The sequence below is a fragment of the Sordaria macrospora genome, chromosome 2 (assembly GCF_033870435.1).
Source record: "Sordaria macrospora chromosome 2, complete sequence".
Classification (NCBI taxonomy): Eukaryota; Fungi; Ascomycota; class Sordariomycetes; order Sordariales; family Sordariaceae; genus Sordaria; species Sordaria macrospora.
This window is the reverse complement of record NC_089372.1, coordinates 5,512,060-5,533,288: the sequence shown is the minus strand read 5'-3', so window position 1 is coordinate 5,533,288 and position 21,229 is coordinate 5,512,060. Positions and strand designations below refer to the sequence as shown.

Sequence of the window (21,229 nt, the reverse complement as noted above, 5' to 3'; positions counted from 1 at the left end):
AGGAAGTCTTCCCCTTTGACTTCGTCGGTACTTCAGCGATGATGATACGGAAGTGCGGTTCAATAGTTGGATATAAAGGGCTATGGTGGTCTCCGAATGGATATGGATTCTTTCAGCATCAACCCCATCGCCATCTGATTAAGACAGAGTTGGATTGGATTTAAGCTTTCAACTATTTACGAAATTAAAGTTTTAGCATTCTATTAAGTTTACTGGTTACAAACCCTTGTTCTTAAAGTATTTAAGAATTACTTACATACTGCGTTCCTGCCTATAACTAAATTCAATACCATAATGATGTATTAATTTATAGGCTAGTACTATTCTATATGCTACTGCTTTAGAGTGGAAATTAATACTTATTCTAATAGGTGGGTGAAACTGTCACGGCGCTGGCGGACCACTAAACCACTAGGCTATGTTCCAAAAGGATACAAGTAACCGAAGCTGGCAGTTCGGTCGCTCAAGTGGTCTTATATGGTTTGTCCCGGAAGAGGCACCCGAGTGCATTCCGTGACAGAAACCCCCTTTCTCTGGGACGTAGGGGACGGCTACTGAAGCGGGATTCGGTATTATATATAATCTTCTTAAATGCCCCGACTTCTACGTCTTCGTTGAGACCCACCAACAAGTTAGTTGTAAGTAAAAGCTGGATAGATGCGGTAGGAGCTAATGCCCGGAAAGGCTGCGTGCGCGTGGCAGCCAAGTCGTGGAGGAAGAGGACACGATCAAGGAGGCCGCCCAGAACGGCGCCGTTGTCACGATCCACTATTCGAGCTACAGCTTGGACAAATTTCTTTCACTCAAAAGCAAATCGGTCGATGACTGCGCTTGCCTCGAGCCAGGTGACGCGTTAAAGGACGCATGGTATCGGAAGGGGCTGCCTTGTACCTGATCCGAAAGATTTCAATTCAATACGTACCTCTAGGTATGTTCTGTGTTGGACTTGGACCAGGTCCGACTTGAAGCTCGTGTGATATGTGGGATGCGCTTGGAAGCAAGGTACAATCTTCCCACTGCGTTTTCTGGGATAAAATGGAGCAAAGGGGGAAGGATGTTCAGGAGATCTGCAGGTCAGGTTTCTATCTCGTTGTTCAAGTTGGATACGGAATCAGAGAATGTGCGCATGGCGAAATAGTCTTACACGGTTACACTCATTGAAGGTCCATCGTTTGTTTGATACGGCTTTGGGGGTATTGCTCGGATAGCTTCAGGTGCCAAGTGCCTAGCAGGTAAGGTACCTCTGCTGATCAAGTCAAATCTATAACAGCCTGGTGCTGTTTTCGGTCCATCAGAACATGCTTCATTTCTACTTATTCTTTAGCCATTGCATCTCTATTCCTCCGCAAGTTCAGATCCAGCTGGTAGTTATCTCGCTCCATGTACACTGGCATTGGCTCTTAACAACAAGATCAACCTGCCATTCCACTCCCTATTCCAATTTCCACCTATCTCTCCTCCCCCTACCTTCCATTAACCCCGGTTTCACAATCCTATACCCCGGTGTAGACAAATAATTCCCACCTGGACAACCCCTAAAGTGTCCAATCACGTCCTCCCTCCCCTAGAGGTACATACCTCTACACAATGAACCACACATTTGCCTCCCATTCCTCCCCTTATCCGCATCAACCATCAACCTTACCACATCTCTCAATATACGCGGGAACCATGGTACATATCAACCTCGCTCCCACGTGGCGCTGCCGTCGTGACGGGAAGCCCCGGCCGATGTTATCGCGTGCCCTTTCGTGTCTTGTCGGGAACAATCCTGGGGAAAAAAAATATATTTGAGTAAAGGTACGCCGTCTTCAAGGTAAAGACAATTGTTGAGGAGATCCAAAATCTGCGGCAAGTATTAGCCATACCTGAATGAACAGAGAAAGTGGGAGGAACTACGGTAGCCAGTGGCGAAAAAGACCCCAAAATTATTTTTTTTAAAAAAAGATTAAAAGTTTAGAGGTAATTTAACGAAGGAGAAAAAAAAAACCGAGATGAGGTAAAAAAAATATTTGGAACAAAGGCGAGCAACATACCTAATAAAAATGTCACAGGTTGACATTGGCTATATAGTGTGCATTCCAAGTTCTACCTTGCAAGCAGAACATCGTCCTATCTTTTGTAGGTTTGGCCGTCTGGGCATATGCACCCTAGCCTGTCATAAAAAACCACAAGACCGCGGATGCACCTAGAACTAGAATGCCACAGATTTCTATGCCGTTGCAAGTAAAAACGTCGTTTCGATTCCCAATACCAACCCCCAGCTATACATCACTAACTAGAGCAACCAAATCCCCCCTTTATTTTTCTTACCTACTGTCACGGCGCTGGCGGACCACTACATCACTAGGCTATGTTCCAAAAGGATACAAGTAACCGAAGCTGGCAATTCGGTCGCTCAAGTGGTCTTATATAGTTGTGATAGCAGTCGAGAGGCACAACTACAAGGCTGCCATCACACCTACCCCTCCTCGAGCCCTTATACTCCCCTCATACTCCCCTCACCCTTTCCTTCCCCTCACCTTATAACCGCCCTCCTCAAGATCCCATCCAAACAAGCCTTATAAGCCATACAAGCATCACACATCCCCTCTTCCTTCGTACTAGTTGTCGACGTTGCGCCAGCCTTACATCCGCCAAAAGTTAGGTAGTGTGCTGGAGGCGAGTACTTCCGAGCAAGAGCATTAATCGCTCTCTGATTTTAACAGCTTTTTGCAGCCGGTGCATTTAGTTTCGGTGTAGGTTGTTTTGCACATTTTGTGGGCGGTGGAAGGGGAATGGAAGGGGTGGAAGGGGTGGAATGGATTGGAATGGAATGGCGCTGGGTTGGTGGCGGTGATGGTGGTGGTGGTATTGTGTTTGGTGTGAACAAGTTGCCCGTGCTTTAGGCAAGACCGTCAGCGGGAAAACCCAAGTAGGGAGATATAGAACTGGAGGTCAATGGAGAGGGGACTATTGTGCATTATATTCGCTTTTTCTCTTGCAAGTTGAGTTCTCTTGTTCCACGTTTCTGTTTTCATAATCGTGAATATCGTGGTGGCTGGTGGCTGGTGGCTCATTGAGCAACGACCATTGTCCATGGCAGGAAGTCAGTCCGATTGTGACGTGACTGAACTGTATCATCCAATGACGTACCAAAGAAATGGCCAATAATTCTGGGAGGTCTGAAATATTCACATGTCTGTCAGTCTGTAGTCTCCAAGTCATGGCGGCTCTTATTTCTTCAAGTCGCAAGTGACAGAGACAGGTAAATAAAAAAAGAAAGAAAAAAGGCTGTGGACAGGTCCGCCGTGCCTGTAAAAGCCAATACCAACAACGGCAGATATATCCAACGGGCCTAGACTTGAACTTCAAGGAAAACATGAAAGAGAAGATCCACAGACTTCTAGGTCGTTCCTCAATAGAAATATAGGAAGGACTCGCTAGCCGCTAACGTCTGTACCCTAGAGGTACAGAAGTACTGCCGACTCCACCATAAACATCAGATGGCAGAACTATAGAATCCGAATGATAGCTTTTGTACGCGTGCCTATTTCATTTGAACTGGACGAGAGGGGGTTATTGCGAAAATTTGACAATAGCACGAAGGACTGCTTCTTCTTCAAAGTTTCCCGAAGATTTGAGAGAGAGAGAGAGAGGGGTATAAAAGCTCCTCCAGTTTTTTTCGTCTCTTCTCCAAACTTTCTAGCAGAACGTCAAAGCAAGTCAGGCAACAAGTCAAGAAACAAGCAAGCAAGCAAATATTGGCGTTACGAAAAGAAAAAGACAAAACGTAAAGACTCGTCTCGTCTCGCGCAAACCAAGGAAAAGACTCCCGTCACTTCACCTCAAAATCATAAACCAAGCAACAAACCCAAGCAACAAGCAACGTAAACCATCCCCACCTCCCCCTCAACTCCATTCAGCAAACGTAAAGCTAACCAAGAATCGACTCAAAACAAAAAGATGTGCACCAAAAAACAATACAACTTCGCCCTCTGCGGCCACACCACCTGGTGCGAGTCGCACTGCGACACCAAGATGGAGCGCGTGCTCGGGGACCCCACCAGCGAGGACTACCCGCCCCCCTGCGTGCCCGTCACCGAGATCCTGGTGGGCGGCAAGGAGCCCACCAAGTTGGTGGGTAAGTGCGTTGCTTGTCGTCGGGCTGAGGCGAAGGCTGAGGAGAAGAAGGCGGAGGAGAAGAAGAAGAGGGCTGAGGAGAAGAAGGCCAAGAAGGATGCTGAGGAGAAGGCCAAGAAGGATGCTGAGGAGGCGATCAGGAATCTCCGCCGTCATTCCGTTCTTGCCATTGTTTCTGGCAAGGACTTTGCTAACGCTGTTAGTGGTATTGGTGGTGCTTTCGGTGCCTCTGGTGCTGTTGGCGAGACTGGTGGTGCTGGTGCTGGTGGTGCTGGTGGTGCTGGTGGTACTGGTGGTGCTGGTGGTGCTGGTGCTGCTGCCGCTTCTGGCGCTGGTTACCCTGGTGCCGACGACATTTTTGAGGACCTTGAGGTCTCCTCGAGTGATGAGAGTGCTGCCGGTGCTCGCATTGTTTTTCCCTTTGGTCGAGGATGAAGAGGAAAGGGTTGAGTAGTGGCCCGGCATGACAAGGATAAGAGGTGAGTTGTTCCTGATCACAGATGTGTTGTGCCATTTTTTTCTAACTTTCTTGTTGACAGGACGCGACTTGACTCGTATTGAAGTTTGGGTTTGCTGACCAAAGGCTGGGCTGTGGTGGGAAGACAGGACAGAAAATGGGCAAGAGAACGTGGCGGAAGGACTGGATCGTGCATGGATAATCTGCTGGATTTGAGAATGCGATGGCAATGGCATGGAAAAGGACATACCCGTCTATAGCTCGAAGGAGACAAATTCTGCGGACAAGTTAGTGGTTCTGCGAGTGCAATGAAGGATGGAGGGAAGTCACAGAAAGATAAAACCCACAGTTACATGGTATGGCAATCTCAAGGCAAACGCAAGAACAAGAAAGTCATAAGGAGTACTTTCTCCTGTTCGGGCTTTCTGAAATTGGGGAAAATCACAAACCATCAATTTTCGTTCGCTTTCGGCTGTGTTCCTTGATGCTTGAAGTTCGGTAATGTGATGATGGCTTCGCGAGCTCGTTCAATTCCATGGGCAGAGACAACTAAGTCTCCTCTCAAGCCTTCCTCCTCTTAGCAGAAGGCTCATCCTTCTGACCCGTGCTCTGCTTGCCCAAAGCCTCCTCCTGCTTCTTAATCCACGCCACCGCCTCCCTAATAATCCTCTTCTCACCCGCCCTAACCCATACAGCCATCTCCCTCCTGGTCGTCGGTCTGCCACCGTCAATCCCCTGCAGCACCTTCTCATCCTCCTCCAAACTAGTAGCATACTGCCCTTCCCTCTCCTCCAACGCACTTGCCACGGCACCCAACAAGATCTCCTTCACCCTCACCTTCTTATCCCCCAACGCCTCCGCGACCGCCCTGTCCCCGGACCCAACAACCTTCTTCACAGCCTTCAGGTAAGTCCTAACTTGCTCCTCCAACTCCTCCGGCCATCCCACGAACTCCGCTTCTCCGTGGACTTGGCCCTCCGAATCAGGGTCCTCGCTTTGCCGTTCAAGAACAAAACTATCCTCCCACTCTCCCTCCTCTTTTTCGTCCTCAAGGAGCTCGTCGACCTTTTCCCACTGCACATCCTTCTTCTTCCCTTGCAAGCCATCCACCATCTTCTTCAGCCCCTTTTCGATCAAATCCCACCCCAACTCCACGACATCATACCGCGCATGGTTGGGCGTGACATATCCATACCGTCTCAACAACTCCGCACTGCTTAGGGGGCCGTAGTAATTCAAAATTTCCTCCCCTTCCTTGATTTCGCGTAGCGAAGTAGCAGTCAAACTGCCCTCTTCGTGATTAATATGCGCGTTGAAAACGGCGTCGGCATTAAGCATGTCAGCCATGGGTACCATGCCCATGGTATCGTTCTGTCCGGCGATCTTATCTTCTACCCAGCCATCTCCTTCCTCGTCTTCGTCGTCGTCGTCTTCCTTGGCGAGGTCGAACGCGTACGCCATGATTGCTGATCCCATCCTGTGCCCCAAGGCTAGGAGTTCCTCCTCAGATAGCTTGGATCCGGAGTAGGAAGCAGGGTAGAAGGCGGATTCGTTGTCTTTAACGACCTTGACGATTTTCGAGCGGATCATCTCATCCGCTTCTTCTTTGCCTACTTTGGGAACCAAAGCAGAAGCTTGCAGCTCGCCGAGCTCTTCGTTGGTCCAGAACATGGGGGTGTCGAACTTTTCGGGCAAGACGGACAGGTAGGGGTACCAAGGCGAGGCGGAACCTTGGAGGTACTCGTGGACGAGAATGAGAATGAGGAGGGTCCAGGGGTCCTGGGCGTTAGGGTCGTCTTCCAGTTCCTCTACGAGCTCGGGAACGTCGTCATCATCGGCGGTGTGGTCGTTGGATTCCTCGGCGACGGTGGGTTCGGCGGGACCCTTGAAGAGGGCAGGAAGCTTGCTGGCGAGAGGGGAGGTGGCGGCGCAAAGGATGGAAGAGCGCGGGATGGTGAAGAGGGTTGTGTCGGCGGGGATGGGGGCGGTTGCGACTGGGGTGGTGTTAGTGACCGTTGGTCATGGGAGAGAGACACATGGTGGGTAAGAACAGCGTGTAAGCCATGAGCCTTGAGCTTGAGCAAACATGGATGGTGGGCATGAGAGGATGATGGACACTCGACGATATTTCGCGACTGGGTCAAGGTCGGGAAAAAAAAGAACATACTAATACCACGACCAGCACTCTTATCTCTTAAATCAACAAGCTTGATGTCCTTGTGAAAGGTGGCACCGGGCTGGCTGGTGAACCATTCGAGGAACTTTTGAGTCTGCTGCTCAAAGTCACCGACGGGTACGGTATCCGTGGTGGTGGTGGCCATGATGGGCAACGTTGGTTGGTGAAATGTTGAAGTGAATGTTTGACTTCAAAGGAACCAATGGCGATATTCCGACAATGAAGATTTGCAAGGGTAGGTAAGAGGTTGAGAAGTTGTGAGATTTGTCCGTCGCCTTCGCTGAAATGGTGAAATTTCCAGAAGCCGAGACTGCTCCAGCGATCTCGGTCTTGTCAGTGGAATTTGTCGGAGATGGCTCGTGCACACTTGGCTTCTGGGAAGGGTTAGGGTTGTGAACGCCGCTCGCAACGCCACGATTGAGGATGAGGTTTGCGCCGGTAAACAAAGGAAAAGGGGCAAGACAAACAACTGTAAATGCATGGGAAGAAATACAGCCCAGAGTCCAGTAGTTCATTGCTTTATTACTTCATGTAGTTGGTGTCCCGGATGGCACCCAAATCCTTGGCGACGGTATTCCATTTCCACTCTTGTGCGCGATGTGTCTTTTTCTCCGTTAACTTAAACCGATGATGCGCGTTTAGGGGAGTGTTCAAGACTGTTGCCCGTTGCTGATCGCCAATATCTTACTTGTCCACCATCGGTTACCGTGAGATTCTGCCTGCAAGGTCCAAGGAATGCGAAACCAGGATAGGTGCTCGTGAACAAGTATCAGCGTGAGGAACGCCAGAAGTGTGGTCAAGCTGGCCAGCTGCTTTGGGGGTCTGGAGTGGTAGTTGCGGCCGGAAGGGAGAGGTGGAGGAATTCTTGAGATTCGTAAATCGCCACTGGTGATGCCGTGTCTGGTAGTCTGCCTCTCGGAACGAGCGAGGGAGGCGTTTCTCTGTCGGCTTGTCGTTGCCCGATCTTGTGCTGTTTTCTCTGCTGTCAATGGTGGTTAGTTCACACCATGTAACATACTTGGACATTTTTTCGATCCCTTCAACGCATTGTCTCAGACTCAACGACCTGACCGAACCATCTTGCATGCAAACAATAATCATTCTGGACTCCGGCCCGCAGGCATGATGAAATGGGTATGCGGGATTATGCCAGCCTCTATGCCCATTCGATATAGTACAGGGGTGTATACAATAAAGGGATGCTTCTCTTCTTCTTTCCTCTTTTCTCCTTCTCTTTCTCTCTGCTCCTCTCTCGGCCTGGCGCGCACCTTACGCTCCGAGCTTCTTGAGGATCTTCTCTCTGACGATGCGCTGGGCGACAGCGGCACCCTTTTCTAACGAGATGGCGCCAATGATGGCGAAGAGGGTTGAGTTGAGGACGACGACGACACCAGAGGATTCGAGATCTTCGGGCTAGAGTCACAAGGTTTAGTGTTAGTAGCAGCTCTGTGCGATAGTGTAGCGCAGTACATGACAAGGCGCGCAAGTCTTACCATTCTGGGCTTCCACCGCAAGACAGTGAGAAGTCCGAGATCGATACCCATCCTCGCGATCTTGGTCTTGTCCATAATGTCTATCGGTTGCGTGTGGATGAGCTTGTCGATGTTGGCCAAGGCGGCGTGGTTGTAGGGCTGGCGGCCGTACTTGTCGGCGGCGGGCTCGTTAAGGACGGGGCTGGTGAGGATGGAGCGGGTAGTCTCGAGGGCGATTATTTGACGGCCTGACAGAACCTTGTTAGCCGGAGTTCGTGCTGGTGTTTCCGTCGCAATGTTTCCATCTTGTCCTGCGCAACACCCTCCATATTCCGTGCTGTCTCACGTACCCAGGAAAGCCAGCCTTGTGTTGTAACCTCTCCTTCCGTAGTCGAAACTCTTGTGGGTGACGGCCAGCCACTTGGTCTCGTCTGATAGCATCCTGGAGCCGCCCTGGCCGAGGAAGGCCTCGTAGAAGGCATCCAACTTTTCCGGGTCGCTGTTGACCAACCAGTGCTTGCGCCTGGGGTCCTTGACCAGGTTGAGGGAGAAACCGGGACCCTTCATGCGCTCGGGGGTGTACGACCACCTTGGCCTGGGCTGCTGCGAGCTGCTGCTGCTGCCGGAAGCATCTTGTTCTTGTTGGACAGCCGACGACGACGAGACCTGGCGGGCGACGGGGACGGCAACGAGTTGTTGGACAGCGACGGGTCGCCTAGAGCATTGCTGCGCGACAGTCTTGCATGTCGAGGCAAAGACGGAACGGGAGGGTGTGAGGGTGGCCATTGTGGTCTTTTGGATGTGAATGCGACTGGAGATGCGACGACGACGACGACCCGGGGCGAGACCGTGGAGATACTTGGAGGTATGAAGGTGGGTGGATGCGGATTGGGACCGGGTCGTGGGGTAGAAAGAGACGTCGAGGTCGGATGGGCGCCCGTTTCCACTCTCGAATCGCAAAACACCAAAGAGTCCGGGATCCGTGAAAGGGAAAGGATGTCGCGCGGCTGGCAGTTCGGTCGGCGCGGTCGGTGCACAGGCTCAGTTTCGACGGGTCGCTGTGCGGGATGTCCCAAGGCAAGGCTCCGGGTCCGTTCGCGCGCGCCAGAGTGGGACGGCAGACGGGAATTTTTTGCGACCGATTTGAGGGACGGGACCCCTCGGCAGGCTTCGATGCGGCCTTGGCGGCCAAAGCCCGGGGTGGTCTGTGCGCCATATCAATGAACTTGTCCGGACTTTGGCCGTCGACCATTGGGCGATTTCTCCAAGCCAGCAAAATGCGGGGCCTGAGCTCTCAAAGATGCTAGCCGATTGAAGTTAGCTCAACAATCATTCCCTCCCGTCTTGGCGTATTCAAAAGGTACATCAGCCAGGTACCTTGGAGAGAAGAACAGGGGCAGCTCCGCGAAATCGATTTACACGGTTGGTCCACTGTTGGTCAGCGCCTGTCAGTTGTTTGTCGCGTCCCTTGCAGTTCAGTTGCAACAAGACTTGCTCTTCTTCCTTTCATCTGATCCCTTTTTTCTTCCCCAGCACTTTTCTTCAACAAAAAGCTGCTCTTCCCCAAGGCACTCGATGCTCGTCCTTACAATGAACTCCCGTTTGTGACCTCACTGACCATTTCAGCACTCGCAATGGCATCCTCGTCGTCGACCCCTTCCACCGTCTCCAAACGCGATCGCGACTCTTCCTCAGCCAAAATGAGCTCCTCCAACCAGGCGAATGCTGGTGGCAGCACCACGAGTACCACCAACAACACCACGAACGAACTCTTGGAGAAGCTTGGTTCTGTGCTGCCAAAAGACCTCAAGTTCTCGATCCACCACTTATCGACACCACCCACCCGCACCGATGCTCTCTACGCAGCTCCCCCGGGAGAGAAACCCGACAAGACATACTGCGAGAAGCACTTCCTCGCCCTCTCGATCGAAGTTCCCGTTAGCGGTGCCATCAAGCGTGCGTCCCCGGGAGCTGATGAGGTCAAGTCGACCGAGACGACAACGAAACAAGTCATTGCCTTCGCCATTGAGGTTTTCATCTTTACCACAGCCTTCCAGACAGTGCTCTTCGTCTCCAAGGCCGACTCGACCGGTTACCTCCATCTTCTCAAGCTACCACGAGGAGGTCCTTCTCCCATTAGCGAAGTCAGCTCGACCTTCGTATCCTACCTCATTCAACACCGACGACGGAAAAACATTGTCTCTGTCGTCAACCTCTTCGGTCGTGCGCAGAACCAGTACCTCTTCCCAGGCAGTGGTGAAAACGACGGAATCGGGCCAGGAAGGGAGAAGCACATTCTTAGTGACAGGGGTCTGATCAGGTGGTGGTGTCGAGTTCTCAACCCGCTTCTGGAGGATCAGCGCAAGGATGACCGAGTTGCGGCTACCAAGGGATACCTCCTTGTCCCTGGCCTTGAAGAGCGAGACATGCGCGCCTTCCTTCCACGGACTGTCACAAGCGCCAACGACTGGGAGATCGGCCACCCCATGGAGAGGATCTCCCATTATACTCAGGAATTCGACTGGGTGCCGCCTAGGTGTCTGATCCCTCGATACCCAGACGACCCAAAGTCCCGGTATAGGGATGAGCTTGACGAGGAGTCTGCAAAGTGGAAGCAGGATATGGGCACATGGAAGAGCATCAGGACGTTGAACCAGTTTTGGGATACCATGGCCTTTAGGCAGGAATGCTCATCCGGACGACTGACAGGGTTCATCTGGTTAGTTTTTGACCCCAAGGAGTCGGAAGCAGAAGAACAGGCGACACAAGCCACGACGGGTTCGTTTTCAACGTCGTTTGCAACTGCGCCACTTATGACCCCTACGGGCTCGTTCGACCCTTCTACCGCCTTCCCACCTTCAACTCCACCAAAGCGTCGTGCTGATGCACCGGCTCGTACGCCGCAGGCCAGTCCGCTAAAGGCCTCTTTCACAGCTGACCAAGCTCCTGCCTCTCAACAAGACACCCAAAAGGAGTCGAACAAGAAAGAGAAGGAGAAGAAAAAGAAGCTAAAAGGTCGCATCACCCCTCGTGTTCCCAAAGTCAAGAAACATCAACGGAACTACCTCTTCAAGCGACCCAACACAACAGCCTACTACCACTGGCCGGTCGAGGGTCGTGGCGACCTCATCGTAGACGAGCACGACTACAAGCGCGTGGTGGAGCTACTGCTGCAGCTTGACTTCGAGACACTAGATAAAGCTTGCAGTGCAACCAAGCGATGGATCAGCGAGGCCGGCATGGGTGCCAAATGGGGACATGAGGTTGTTGGGAGGCGGGTCCAGACTGTGACGAGTGCCACTGTTGGTCGGGGAAGTGCGGCTCCAGTTAACAACTTGACAGGATTGGTGAGGAAGAAGAAGCCGGCTGCTGTTGAGACTGGCGCGGCGGACGTGAAGACTAATGGGCTTGAGGACCCGTTCACCGAGAAGGGGACAGTAGGTGATGCTGTGAATACATTGGTGCTTGAAGCACCAAAGGTGAACGTGCTGGGAGCTGGGTTGATTCGGAAGAAGCCCAAGACATCAGCTTAAGTGTCCCGGTTGGTGGAATTATTTTCTTTATTTTCTTGTGATACCTATTTGTATTTTCTTTCGCGGCATGATACCTTTTCGGAGACAGCAGGGTTGCGGAAAACGGGATGGGTCAAATGTATGGGCACATAAGGCATATGACGATTGGTTGAGCATTGCTTTTGTGCAGGGTAAACGGATCGTGGATATTACCTACCTTGGATTGATTGTTAGCTACATTATTATTCGAAATTCGACACTGAAAGCAAGTTTTCAAACTGCGTATGTTCCTTCCCATCATATCCTCTTGTCCCTTCCTCCAGCCAACCAGCCAACCAACTCACACTCATCCCTCCAAACCCCCCACCACCCCCCTCGCCAACCTGACCTTCATCCGCATCCCATCCGCCGCCCTCGCCGTCACCTGTCTCCTCGTATACAACTTTTCCTTAACCACACAACACCCCGTCCCATCCACCACGTGCACCGGCTGCTTCCCCTCCATGTACTCATCAGACCCTTGACCGTCTTGAGGTACCAACACCTTCTCCCCCAACCCAACCTTAACAAAATCATACCGTCCATGCACCAAAGCAACAACGACCTTTGCCTCGATAATCGCCAGGTCGCGACCGATGCAGTCGCGAGGGCCGCGCTCAAAGGGACGCCATGCTCCTGGTGGGATTTCGCCTTTGCCTTCAAAATCAGACTCGGATAACCATCGCTCAGGCCAAAACTCATCTTTTGTCTCGCCATAAACCTCGGGATCGCGATGGATGATGGTCGCGCAGTTGTAGAGGACCATTCCGTCGAGGTTCCATTGGCCTCCTCGTCCTTGTCCTTGTCTCCCACCCTTTCCTTGACCGCCGACAGAGAAAGAGGAAAAAGCAGGCTCAGTTACCACGAAACCCGAACCAACGTCCGCCCTCCTCGCCGTGCCCGCAGGCGGATGCAACCTCAACGCCTCCTTGACAACAGCATGTGTATAAACCATTCTATTCAACTTCTCCGGACCCTCCGAGCCTGACAGCTGGGTCCTAATTTCCGAAGGGGAAGCACCTGGTTTGAATATTGAGTCAAGTTCGGAAGATATGCGGCTGTGGGCCCGCGGACAGATGGAGAGGTAATAGAGGATCCAACCGATTAAGATGGCGGTGGTGTCGTGGCCTGCGAAGAGGAACGTTTTGAGGGCGTCGGTTGTTGTTGAGAGAATTTTGGGAGGGAGAGTGGGTGAATTTTCCTGCTCGCTTAGGGAGAGGGACAAGATCGAACGGGATTTGGGGGCAGTGGTTGTCTTGGGCGGTTGCTGGTGGTGAGAAGATGGGTTGGAGGAGTGAAACTCATCCAAGTGTTTCCTCTGCACAAATTCCCTCAGGAAAGTATCGACTCTCTGCGACAAAACCTGTCTCCGACGACGACTGAACGGTTTGGTGAAAAGCTGTAACCATTCGATGGGCGGTTTACCTTCGGCGGCGTAGGAGGTTATGAGGCGGTAGTAGATTTTGGTGAAGTTGGACATTTGTCCTTTTTCTTCTCTGCCGTCCCCCCCTTCTCCCCCTTTTGTTCCCATCCCTGCCGCCAAATCATCATCCTCCTCTTCAGCACCAGCAACAGCAGCAGCAGCAGCGTCCTCACTCAAATCCGCCTTCCCCAAAAGTTCCTCCTGCGCACCAACATCAACCTCCATCACCACCTCGCCAATAACATCCACCGTCAGCCCTTGCGTCAACATATCCAGTTTCACCACCTTTTCTTGACCGTCAGTAGCAACCTGTTCCAAAAGCCTCATAAACATCCACACCTTTTCCGTGACAACCGGTAACAAACCCATCAAATGCCCCGGCGCAAACCCCGGGTTAAACCTCTTGCGTAAGTCCTTCCATTCCTGTCCCTCTTTAATAATGATACTGTCGTGTCCGACCAACGGTTTTAGGTCACCGAGGGTATAAGACTTGGGAACGCTGTAGGGGAAGTCGTGCTTGCCAGACAGGGAGGAAGGGCGGGATATTTGTTCAGCTAGATGGTGAGAGGCGATAATACACAAACAGGGCCCAACGGGTCTCAAGTCGATGAGGAATAAGGGCGGGTTGTTGAGGGAGTGCCAGATTTCGAGGAGGACGAGGTCGATGTGTCTGTCTGAAGGGAGGCTGTTTTGGGACATGAATTTGTGGAGGAGGGACATGTGCCCCCAGATGAGGGAGGTGGGGGGTTGGGGGATGTGGGCATATTGTTGGAAGCGGTGGTAGTGGAGGCGGCGGTAGGCGACGAAGGTAAGGGCAAGAAAGGCTGTGAGGAGGAGGGCAGACATCGTGGTGGCGTCGATGGTAATGGCGGTGGTGAGGGTGAGGGTGAGGGTGAGGGTGATGGCGAGGGTGTTTGGATGGTTTGGTGTACTTGGGGTTATCGGTAGAGGTAGAGGTAGGTGAAGGTGCTGGAGGAGGAGGGGATATGACAAGAATCCAACTGAAGAGTCCAAGAGTCCAAGAAAGACAAGAGGCTGCGGTGAGGGCTGAAAAGTAAGAACTCAAGAAGGCAAGAAACGTCGATCCGGCTACTTCTTGCCCTCCCTTATATGCCGCTGGGTGGTACCATAATATGATCTGCGTCCCGTTCTCGTTCCCGCGGTGTTTCATTGTCCCCAGCCGATCTCCCAATCGCTTCATTTGTACTAAGTCCATGCACTCACCTTCGGGTCGACGGGTAAATACTGTACCAGCTGAGAAGAATCAAATCCATCATACCTCTCCCGAGTCTCGACCCCTCTGGCTGAATCATTCTTTTCCTATTGCTTCCCGTATCTTTCTTGCTTCTTCCGTCGCATCCGCCTCTTCTTCTTCTTCTTCTTCTTCTTCTTCTTTCTTTTGCGTCTGCTGTGGTACACTCCCACTTGACGTTCCCCAGCCAGCCCATACACCTCCATGACCTCCACCATGGTTCTCGTACAGACGATCGTCTCATAGGTCAATGTCTGATATGATAGCCCCAAAAAGGTCTCATACGTCAGAAGCAAGGGACAAGGCTTAGTCCAAGCTTTCCCAAGCGATTGACCGAGTGGGGGAATATTGGAGACCTGCCATCCTGGTGCCAATCCATGATCCATCCATCGTCCAACGGGTCACGGCGTCAGTTCCGTTACACTAGCAGTTTTCTATGCAATGGAAGTGGTAGTTCGCAGGAGCAAGTGCTCGGTCCGTCCCTTTTGGCTTGCATCATGATCCTTGGGAGTGTTGTAGAGAAGGAAGTCTTGGTACCAATGGTAGTTTCTTCTTTTGATGTAAATTGCCAATGGAATCGTGATCCGAGGCGAACGAGCGGGCAATTAATTTGGGGGATTTGGGGACTTTGGCCCGAGTGGCCGAGTGGCCGAATGGCCGGCGGATGTCTGGCTGGGCGCTCGTGTATGTCGGCAGTTGGAGGGTGGGAATGGACCCTAACCCTACAATTGGGGGAGTTGAGGGGAGAGGCCTTTGTTGGAGGGGGTCGGACAAGAAAAAAGAATGGCAATGTCCTTCTCCTCTGGAGGCTCTTGGTTGACCTCACTTCGCCCGCAGTGATGGAAGATTATTCCTTTTCTGATGGGCATTGTTTCCGTTTGCTCTTCACCCGCCTCTCAGTTCCTTCCATGTATGCGCCTTTACCCAAGGAGCCTGAACATTCGCGTTGCATGAAGCAGGTTGCGTCTTCTGCTGCCAGGGCATTGTCAGGCACATGCAACAACAGCCTTAGCATGCCACTTATTATCCGTCTGACAGTCACTTTGACCTGAGGCTCAAAAAAACCGCCATGTTTAATGCGAGGGTAATTTGACTTCACGCGTTGTTTACCTACCGTGTTCGCGTCTTTGCATTATCATCAGCATGTGATCTTGTCCCCTGGGCTTTACCATGCCATGATCCGAGTTCCGATGGCGTTGGATGCCAGACGTCCACGCCCACGTCCAGGGCCCGTATCCGCGCCGAATGCAACGGGTCGTGTCGTGCTTACATGGTCCCTTAAAGCGAACCTTCAAGTCTTCATCAAAACAAAAGCGAACGTCAATTCACCTCTTTCAGAATCTTTTTCACCATCTTTTCCTTCCCACCTTTTGGTGTTTGTCCCTCCCTTAGAGAATGGCTTGCGATGCCGCGCGGGGAAATGGCATTCAACACCGGAGTTCCGGGACCACCAACACCGAACCACTGACACTCAGTTGGCGCCATTGAGCCCCACCGAACGTCGGGGTCTAGCGTCCCCTGGTAGCAGCGTGACATTCCCTGCACCTGCGCTTTTGGCGGCAGCGGCGCGTGGCACTGGATGTGGTCCAGTGGATTTTGAGAAATGAATGGTATGCGCACATATTTTTTCACTTTGGGTTGTCACTGCAGGAGGCAGTGAGTGGGTGAGAAAGATTGAACGTGGGCGTGGAAAGTAACAAACAGTCTCCAATTGACCAATGTGGGTGGAGGTGGCCAAGGTGACAAGCCGAATGGACCAACCCCAATGTACTCCAGGCTCTTGAAGACAAAGCCCCAATCTCAAACGACCTGTCCAGCCTAGACAGCACACCGCCATCTCCACATGTGGACTGGATCCCAACCTAAACCACTTGTCCTCAACAAGGTCAAGACCAGGCCATTCACGTCCACGGCCCCAGACCAGGCTATTGTTATCTTGGTTGTTGTTTTTGGGGACGCCTTTTTAGTCCAGTTGGAGTCCAAACCACCATCAATCCTCATGCCGGAGCTCATTTGGTAGGGCGGCGAATTACTTGTCTTGTGTACTTGCTCTCAAAAATTGTCCATTTTTACCCCTTTTCCGCTGCAGCCTGGTTCCCCTCAACATCTGGATCCGGCCGGTGCGGGGCCCGCCGTACACTTGACACAGACAGCAGCGCAAGTCATTGAGAGGAACCCGCCGACCCGGAACGGACCTGGACCTGGACCTGGACCTGGACCCGGACCCGCGGACCCGGGCCTGTCTGATACAATAGCACCAGATGGCCGTGCTTCCACTGCCCGACATCGGGACATGGCTGTTTCGTCGCGGCGACTCGGATCGCAAACGGGTCGCCGCCGAGAATCCCGTCGCAATTGTCAAACAGCTCGACGGCCACATCAAGACACTCAAACTCAAGCAACCGGACCCGTCTCACTCTCACTCAGCACTCAAGGATGCCGATAAGGACGCCCTGGTGGGGGCCATGCTGCTCATGGGCAAGAGCCTCCAAGATGCCCTCAACATGTTCATATCCGAGGTACTGCCGCATGACGAGTACCCCAAGGGATGGAATGAGGTCCTCTCTGGCACCCTCGGCGGCTTGCATAGGGCCCTTACCGACACGCTGGTTACCCTGGAACGTCCTTCCGCTGAAGTCGGTCTCAGTATGAAGCAGCAGCAGGAATCGCTAAAGACTCGAACACTCAGTTTGGAGCTCGACGAGGCTCCCGTAAAACCTGGACTCAACAGATCTGAATCAGCACCAGCTGCCACAGTCCAAGGTGAAATCTCACCCGACTTCCCACCTCTTGGTCCACCTCTCCGCCTCGCCCCCGTTCCCGAACGATTCGAACCTGCCTATGAATACCGTGACCTAGCCGCCGAGAATCCGGGTGTCAGCATTGCCGTCATCCAGGAATTGCGCGCCGAAATGCGCGTCAACGCCGCCATACAGCTCGCCATCGAATCGCTCGAGTTCACCGAGGGCCAGCTGCAGCTGGTCAAGCAAGTGAACAAGGCCGCTGGCGGCGCCGGGGCTAACTTGGAGCCTGTTCAGCAACACTTCTACGAAGGATACGATCGCATTCTTCGCCGGGCTGTGGAGTTGGAACGTCGGGACTGCAGCAGTGAGGTGCCTGTTCCGGTCCAACAACAATCTCGTAACGAGAACCGGCCTCAAACAAGCCACACGCAAAGTTCTGCCCAGCTGAGTCCCACGTCTTGGAAGCCGCGCGCGCCGAGGAGGATAAGTCTCGTTACTATCCCGCCGCCTCACGAGGAGGAGGCCCTTGCTCGTGGTCAGAGACGGGGTAGTCATACCCAGAAGAGACCTGGCACGGCACCGAATGGTTCGGGAGGCATGATGCACAGGAAGCGGAGCATCATGTTCAACGATGATGAATTTTCTGATCACTCGACGTTGGGAAATTCAAGGTCGTATTCAACTCTGAGGGGGTCGCATGGTTCGAGAGGATCGATGGAGGCTATGACTATGAGCCCGACTGGTCAGGCGTTTGATCAGAGTGCGAGGGCGAGGGCGAATGTGAGGAGGAATACGGTGCATGGAATGGGGGGGATAGGGATTAGGGAGGAGGGTATGTCTTTACTTTGCTTTTCTCTGTGGCCCCGAGAAAAATGATTGCTAACACCGACAACAGATGAACGACCGCAACCCCACGGCCTCTCAAAATCCCAACAACTACAACCATCCAATCAACAACCCACCCTCCGCCGCCGTCTCTCCCTAGCTGAAGAACTCGCCATGGCCGGTAATACCGATTCTGACTCCTCCAACTACGGCGATGAAGTCGACTATGACTACGATGACGAGGATAACGACCACAGCTACCAGGAGGACGACAACGAAGACCACGAAGGCCACCAAGACGACGAGGAAGAAGACGAAGAATTTGGTGAATTCGGCGAAGTAGGCGAAGCAAGCGTCATCCAATCCGAACTCGGCAGCGGCAGTGATCGGGATCTAGCCAGTCCTCGGACGCCTGCTTATGGGCCTGGAGGAGGGCTAAGTCCTGGAGTTGGACCTGGAGGTCCCGGAGGCTTTGTACATGGCATGGTCCATGGTGGACTTGGGCTTGCTGCCGCAGCAGGGAATGGGGACCATCATGACCTAAATCACATGCAACACTCCCGCATGTCATCACTCGATTCTATCCCCATGAGCGAAGGCATAGTGGGACAGATACCTCCTAGCGAATACGGGAGTCAATTCGATGGCGAAGGCAGCACCTACGGTGGTGGTGGCAGGGGATATGGATGGGCGCACAGCAGACAGATTTCAAACGTCAGTACTACTTTTGACGATAGGATATCGTATGTCCCGAGTACGCAGTGGGGGAATGTTGAGTCTGTGGAGGAAGGGTACGAAGGGGAAGAAGAAGAATACGAACATCATCAGCAACAAGGCCAACAACAAGGGCGAGAAGGAGATGAGGAGGAGGAGGAAGAAGAAGAACTAAAAGGCCCCGGAGGTCGTCCCTTATCAGGATACTTCCCTGGCGCAGGTCGGTACGATGGAGAGTACGACGACGATAGGGAGTATGGCGATGACATGGACGACGAAGAAGGGGATGGTTATGCGGATGAAGATGAAGGGATGGAAGGAGGAGACCATGATGACGAGGGCAGTGGCGGGTCGGTGGATGAGAACGAGGAGTTGACGGAGATTATTGAGCAGTTGAGGCCGTATATGATGTTGGGTGGGGCGACGGGGAATACGGGGAATACGGGGAGGATATCTGCTTGAGATGTGGCGTGAGGCGTCTGCATTTGCATGAGAACCGGCCCCGGGCAGCATGATATGGGGCATGGGCATGGGATCAACAACAGGCACTTTGGAGGATTGGATTAGAAAAACCAAGGAGTGGAAGGAGGACGCAAAAAATACCACAGACACCATGGACATGGAACCGGAATCACATTTCTTTTGTTTAGTTACTCCCCTTACATCCAACTTTAGCATATCACATAGTACGGTAATGTGTACGGATTGCATAGTATATTATTGGACACTTGGACACTTGCAGACATGGGCATGTCGACATGGAATAGCGGGCGGCGTGGGTGTACCAGTCTTCTAGACTTCCATCTAGACATCAAGAGACAATGGAATAATATGATTCACCACACACCAGCCGCGCCATCTACAGTCACGATTCATGAACCACATATGCTTACACTACATGGAGCGAGAATGGAGATCTCAGCTTGCATGCACTATAAGAAGAAATTAATATGCGTAATACTTATTCTATTCTTCTTTCTACATCTCCCGAAGCAACAAGTTCCTCCAAAGCTCCAAAAAGCCTTTATTCACACCACCCCAATCCACCACACAACACAACACCACCCCATTCCCATCCCCCATTCCCAACTCATCCCCCATCCCCATACCCTTGCAAAGTATCCAGCTAAAATGTGCAAAACCACATACAACGAAACAAAATGCACCCGCTGCAAGAAACTCGTCAAATCCGGAATCGACCAGGCCTCCTGCTCCAAAGTGCTGGCCTCAAGCACACTGACCTTCGGCGGATGTAAGGCCGGGACGTCGTCGGTGACGAACAAGAAGGAGGAGGGGATATGTGAGACTTGCGAGGTCAAGCTGGAGAGGATTGCTATTGTTTTTAGGAGTATGGCTATGGGTGGATAAATACCCTGGAGAGAAGGGGCAGGGGGCATTGACGTGGGTACACTGGGGACAAGGGAGGTGAAGATGAATACCTTGTGTTATACGTACCTATATAGGTGTTGGAAGGAATTAATGGTACTTCTGATAGGTAGTCTAGGTAGGAATGAGGGCGATGTTTTCTTTACTTACACTTAAGTGTCTTGGGCTATCTGGCGTCCTTTCAGTTCAGCTGAATGGTATATGAAATCTTCAGCCCTCGTTTTGCCTGTCCATGTCCTTGATGTTTTTCTTTACCCCTCTCTCCCCCTGCTTTTTTTTAATTTTTTATTTGCACTAGGGTATACTAGTAGCTATCTTCTTCCCTTCTCCTACTTCCTTCTAACTGACACTTGCCGCCAATGGTTGATTTCACCTACCAAGTATCCAGTACAGCTGAATAAGTAGTTAAGGTATGTAGGTATAAATATACCTGTCTGAAAACCCCTTTGTACGGCCTAGCTCACAACATCTCATTGCTCACCAGTGTGGTGCTTCTACCTCTTCCCAATGCCAAATTCTACATTTTCTTGGCCAGGACAAAATTTTTATCGCAGCCTGACACAACCGATACCGTATTGATGGTGGCTACGTTCATCCGACACTAGTAAACACAGAGAGAGAGAGAGAGCTATGTGGCTTCACCGATGTCTCAAGCGTGCCCACCACGGAGGGTTTGTTCGTCAGGTTCAGGTCTTCCAAAAAAAAAAAAAAAAAAAGATGACCATCGCTCTGGTTTAGTTAAAAAAAAAAAAGGATGAAAACGCTGTGTCACAGACTCGATATTGTACCTTGCCGTTGGCAATGGATATGATCCCCCGGCCCGTGCTATCCACAATTGTGAACCAGGCTTGCAGTAGAAGCAAGAATGCATTTAAATCACAGCTTGCACTATAAGAACACAAGACAAGGCACAATGGCTCTTATACAACCTACCTCATACATCCCGCAAAGCCATTAGCCTACACTACTACAGCAAAATGTGCACAGCAACCTACAACGAAACCAAATGCACCGAGTGCGGTGCCGTACTCAAATCCAAAGTTGATTACGACAAATGCTACGAAGTCTCGAGCACCAAGTACACGACAAGCCCCCTGGATGTTGGGG

The 21,229-nt window shown here is 51.9% G+C and overlaps 6 protein-coding genes across 6 annotated transcripts; 3 read left to right on the top strand and 3 right to left on the bottom strand.

Annotated features, from left to right (window-relative positions):
• Positions 1-3,945: 3,945 nt before the first annotated feature.
• Positions 3,946-4,557, top strand: SMAC4_05081 (uncharacterized protein; the record flags this gene model as incomplete). Its single annotated transcript, XM_003346775.1, has 1 exon — positions 3,946-4,557. The coding sequence occupies one exon, from the start codon at positions 3,946-3,948 to the stop codon at positions 4,555-4,557; it is 612 nt and encodes a 203-aa protein (XP_003346823.1).
• Positions 4,558-5,114: 557 nt separating this feature from the next.
• SMAC4_05080 (uncharacterized protein) lies at positions 5,115-7,037 on the bottom strand. Its single transcript, XM_003346774.2, has 2 exons — positions 6,747-7,037; positions 5,115-6,573 (listed from the first exon to the last, which is right to left on the bottom strand). Exons 1-2 carry the CDS (start codon positions 6,898-6,900, stop codon positions 5,141-5,143), a joined length of 1,587 nt encoding a protein of 528 aa, XP_003346822.1. The 5' UTR covers positions 6,901-7,037; the 3' UTR covers positions 5,115-5,140.
• Positions 7,038-7,777: 740 nt separating this feature from the next.
• Positions 7,778-9,479, bottom strand: SMAC4_05079 (mitochondrial 54S ribosomal mL57 domain-containing protein; the record flags this gene model as incomplete). Its single annotated transcript, XM_003346773.2, has 4 exons — positions 7,778-8,168; positions 8,249-8,475; positions 8,578-9,175; positions 9,351-9,479. 4 exons carry the CDS (start codon positions 9,477-9,479, stop codon positions 8,025-8,027), a joined length of 1,098 nt encoding a protein of 365 aa, XP_003346821.2. The 3' UTR covers positions 7,778-8,024.
• Positions 9,480-9,716: 237 nt separating this feature from the next.
• SMAC4_05078 (uncharacterized protein) lies at positions 9,717-12,003 on the top strand. Its single transcript, XM_003346772.2, has one exon. It carries the CDS (start codon positions 9,862-9,864, stop codon positions 11,758-11,760), a length of 1,899 nt encoding a protein of 632 aa, XP_003346820.1. The 5' UTR covers positions 9,717-9,861; the 3' UTR covers positions 11,761-12,003.
• Positions 12,004-12,085: 82 nt separating this feature from the next.
• SMAC4_05077 (uncharacterized protein) lies at positions 12,086-14,047 on the bottom strand (the record flags this gene model as incomplete). Its single annotated transcript, XM_003346771.1, has 1 exon — positions 12,086-14,047. The coding sequence occupies one exon, from the start codon at positions 14,045-14,047 to the stop codon at positions 12,086-12,088; it is 1,962 nt and encodes a 653-aa protein (XP_003346819.1).
• A 2,607-nt stretch (positions 14,048-16,654) lies between these two features.
• On the top strand, positions 16,655-19,505 carry SMAC4_05076 (uncharacterized protein). The gene is made up of 2 exons (XM_003346770.2): positions 16,655-17,783; positions 18,093-19,505. Exons 1-2 carry the CDS (start codon positions 16,715-16,717, stop codon positions 19,196-19,198), a joined length of 2,175 nt encoding a protein of 724 aa, XP_003346818.1. The 5' UTR covers positions 16,655-16,714; the 3' UTR covers positions 19,199-19,505.
• Positions 19,506-21,229: the final 1,724 nt, after the last annotated feature.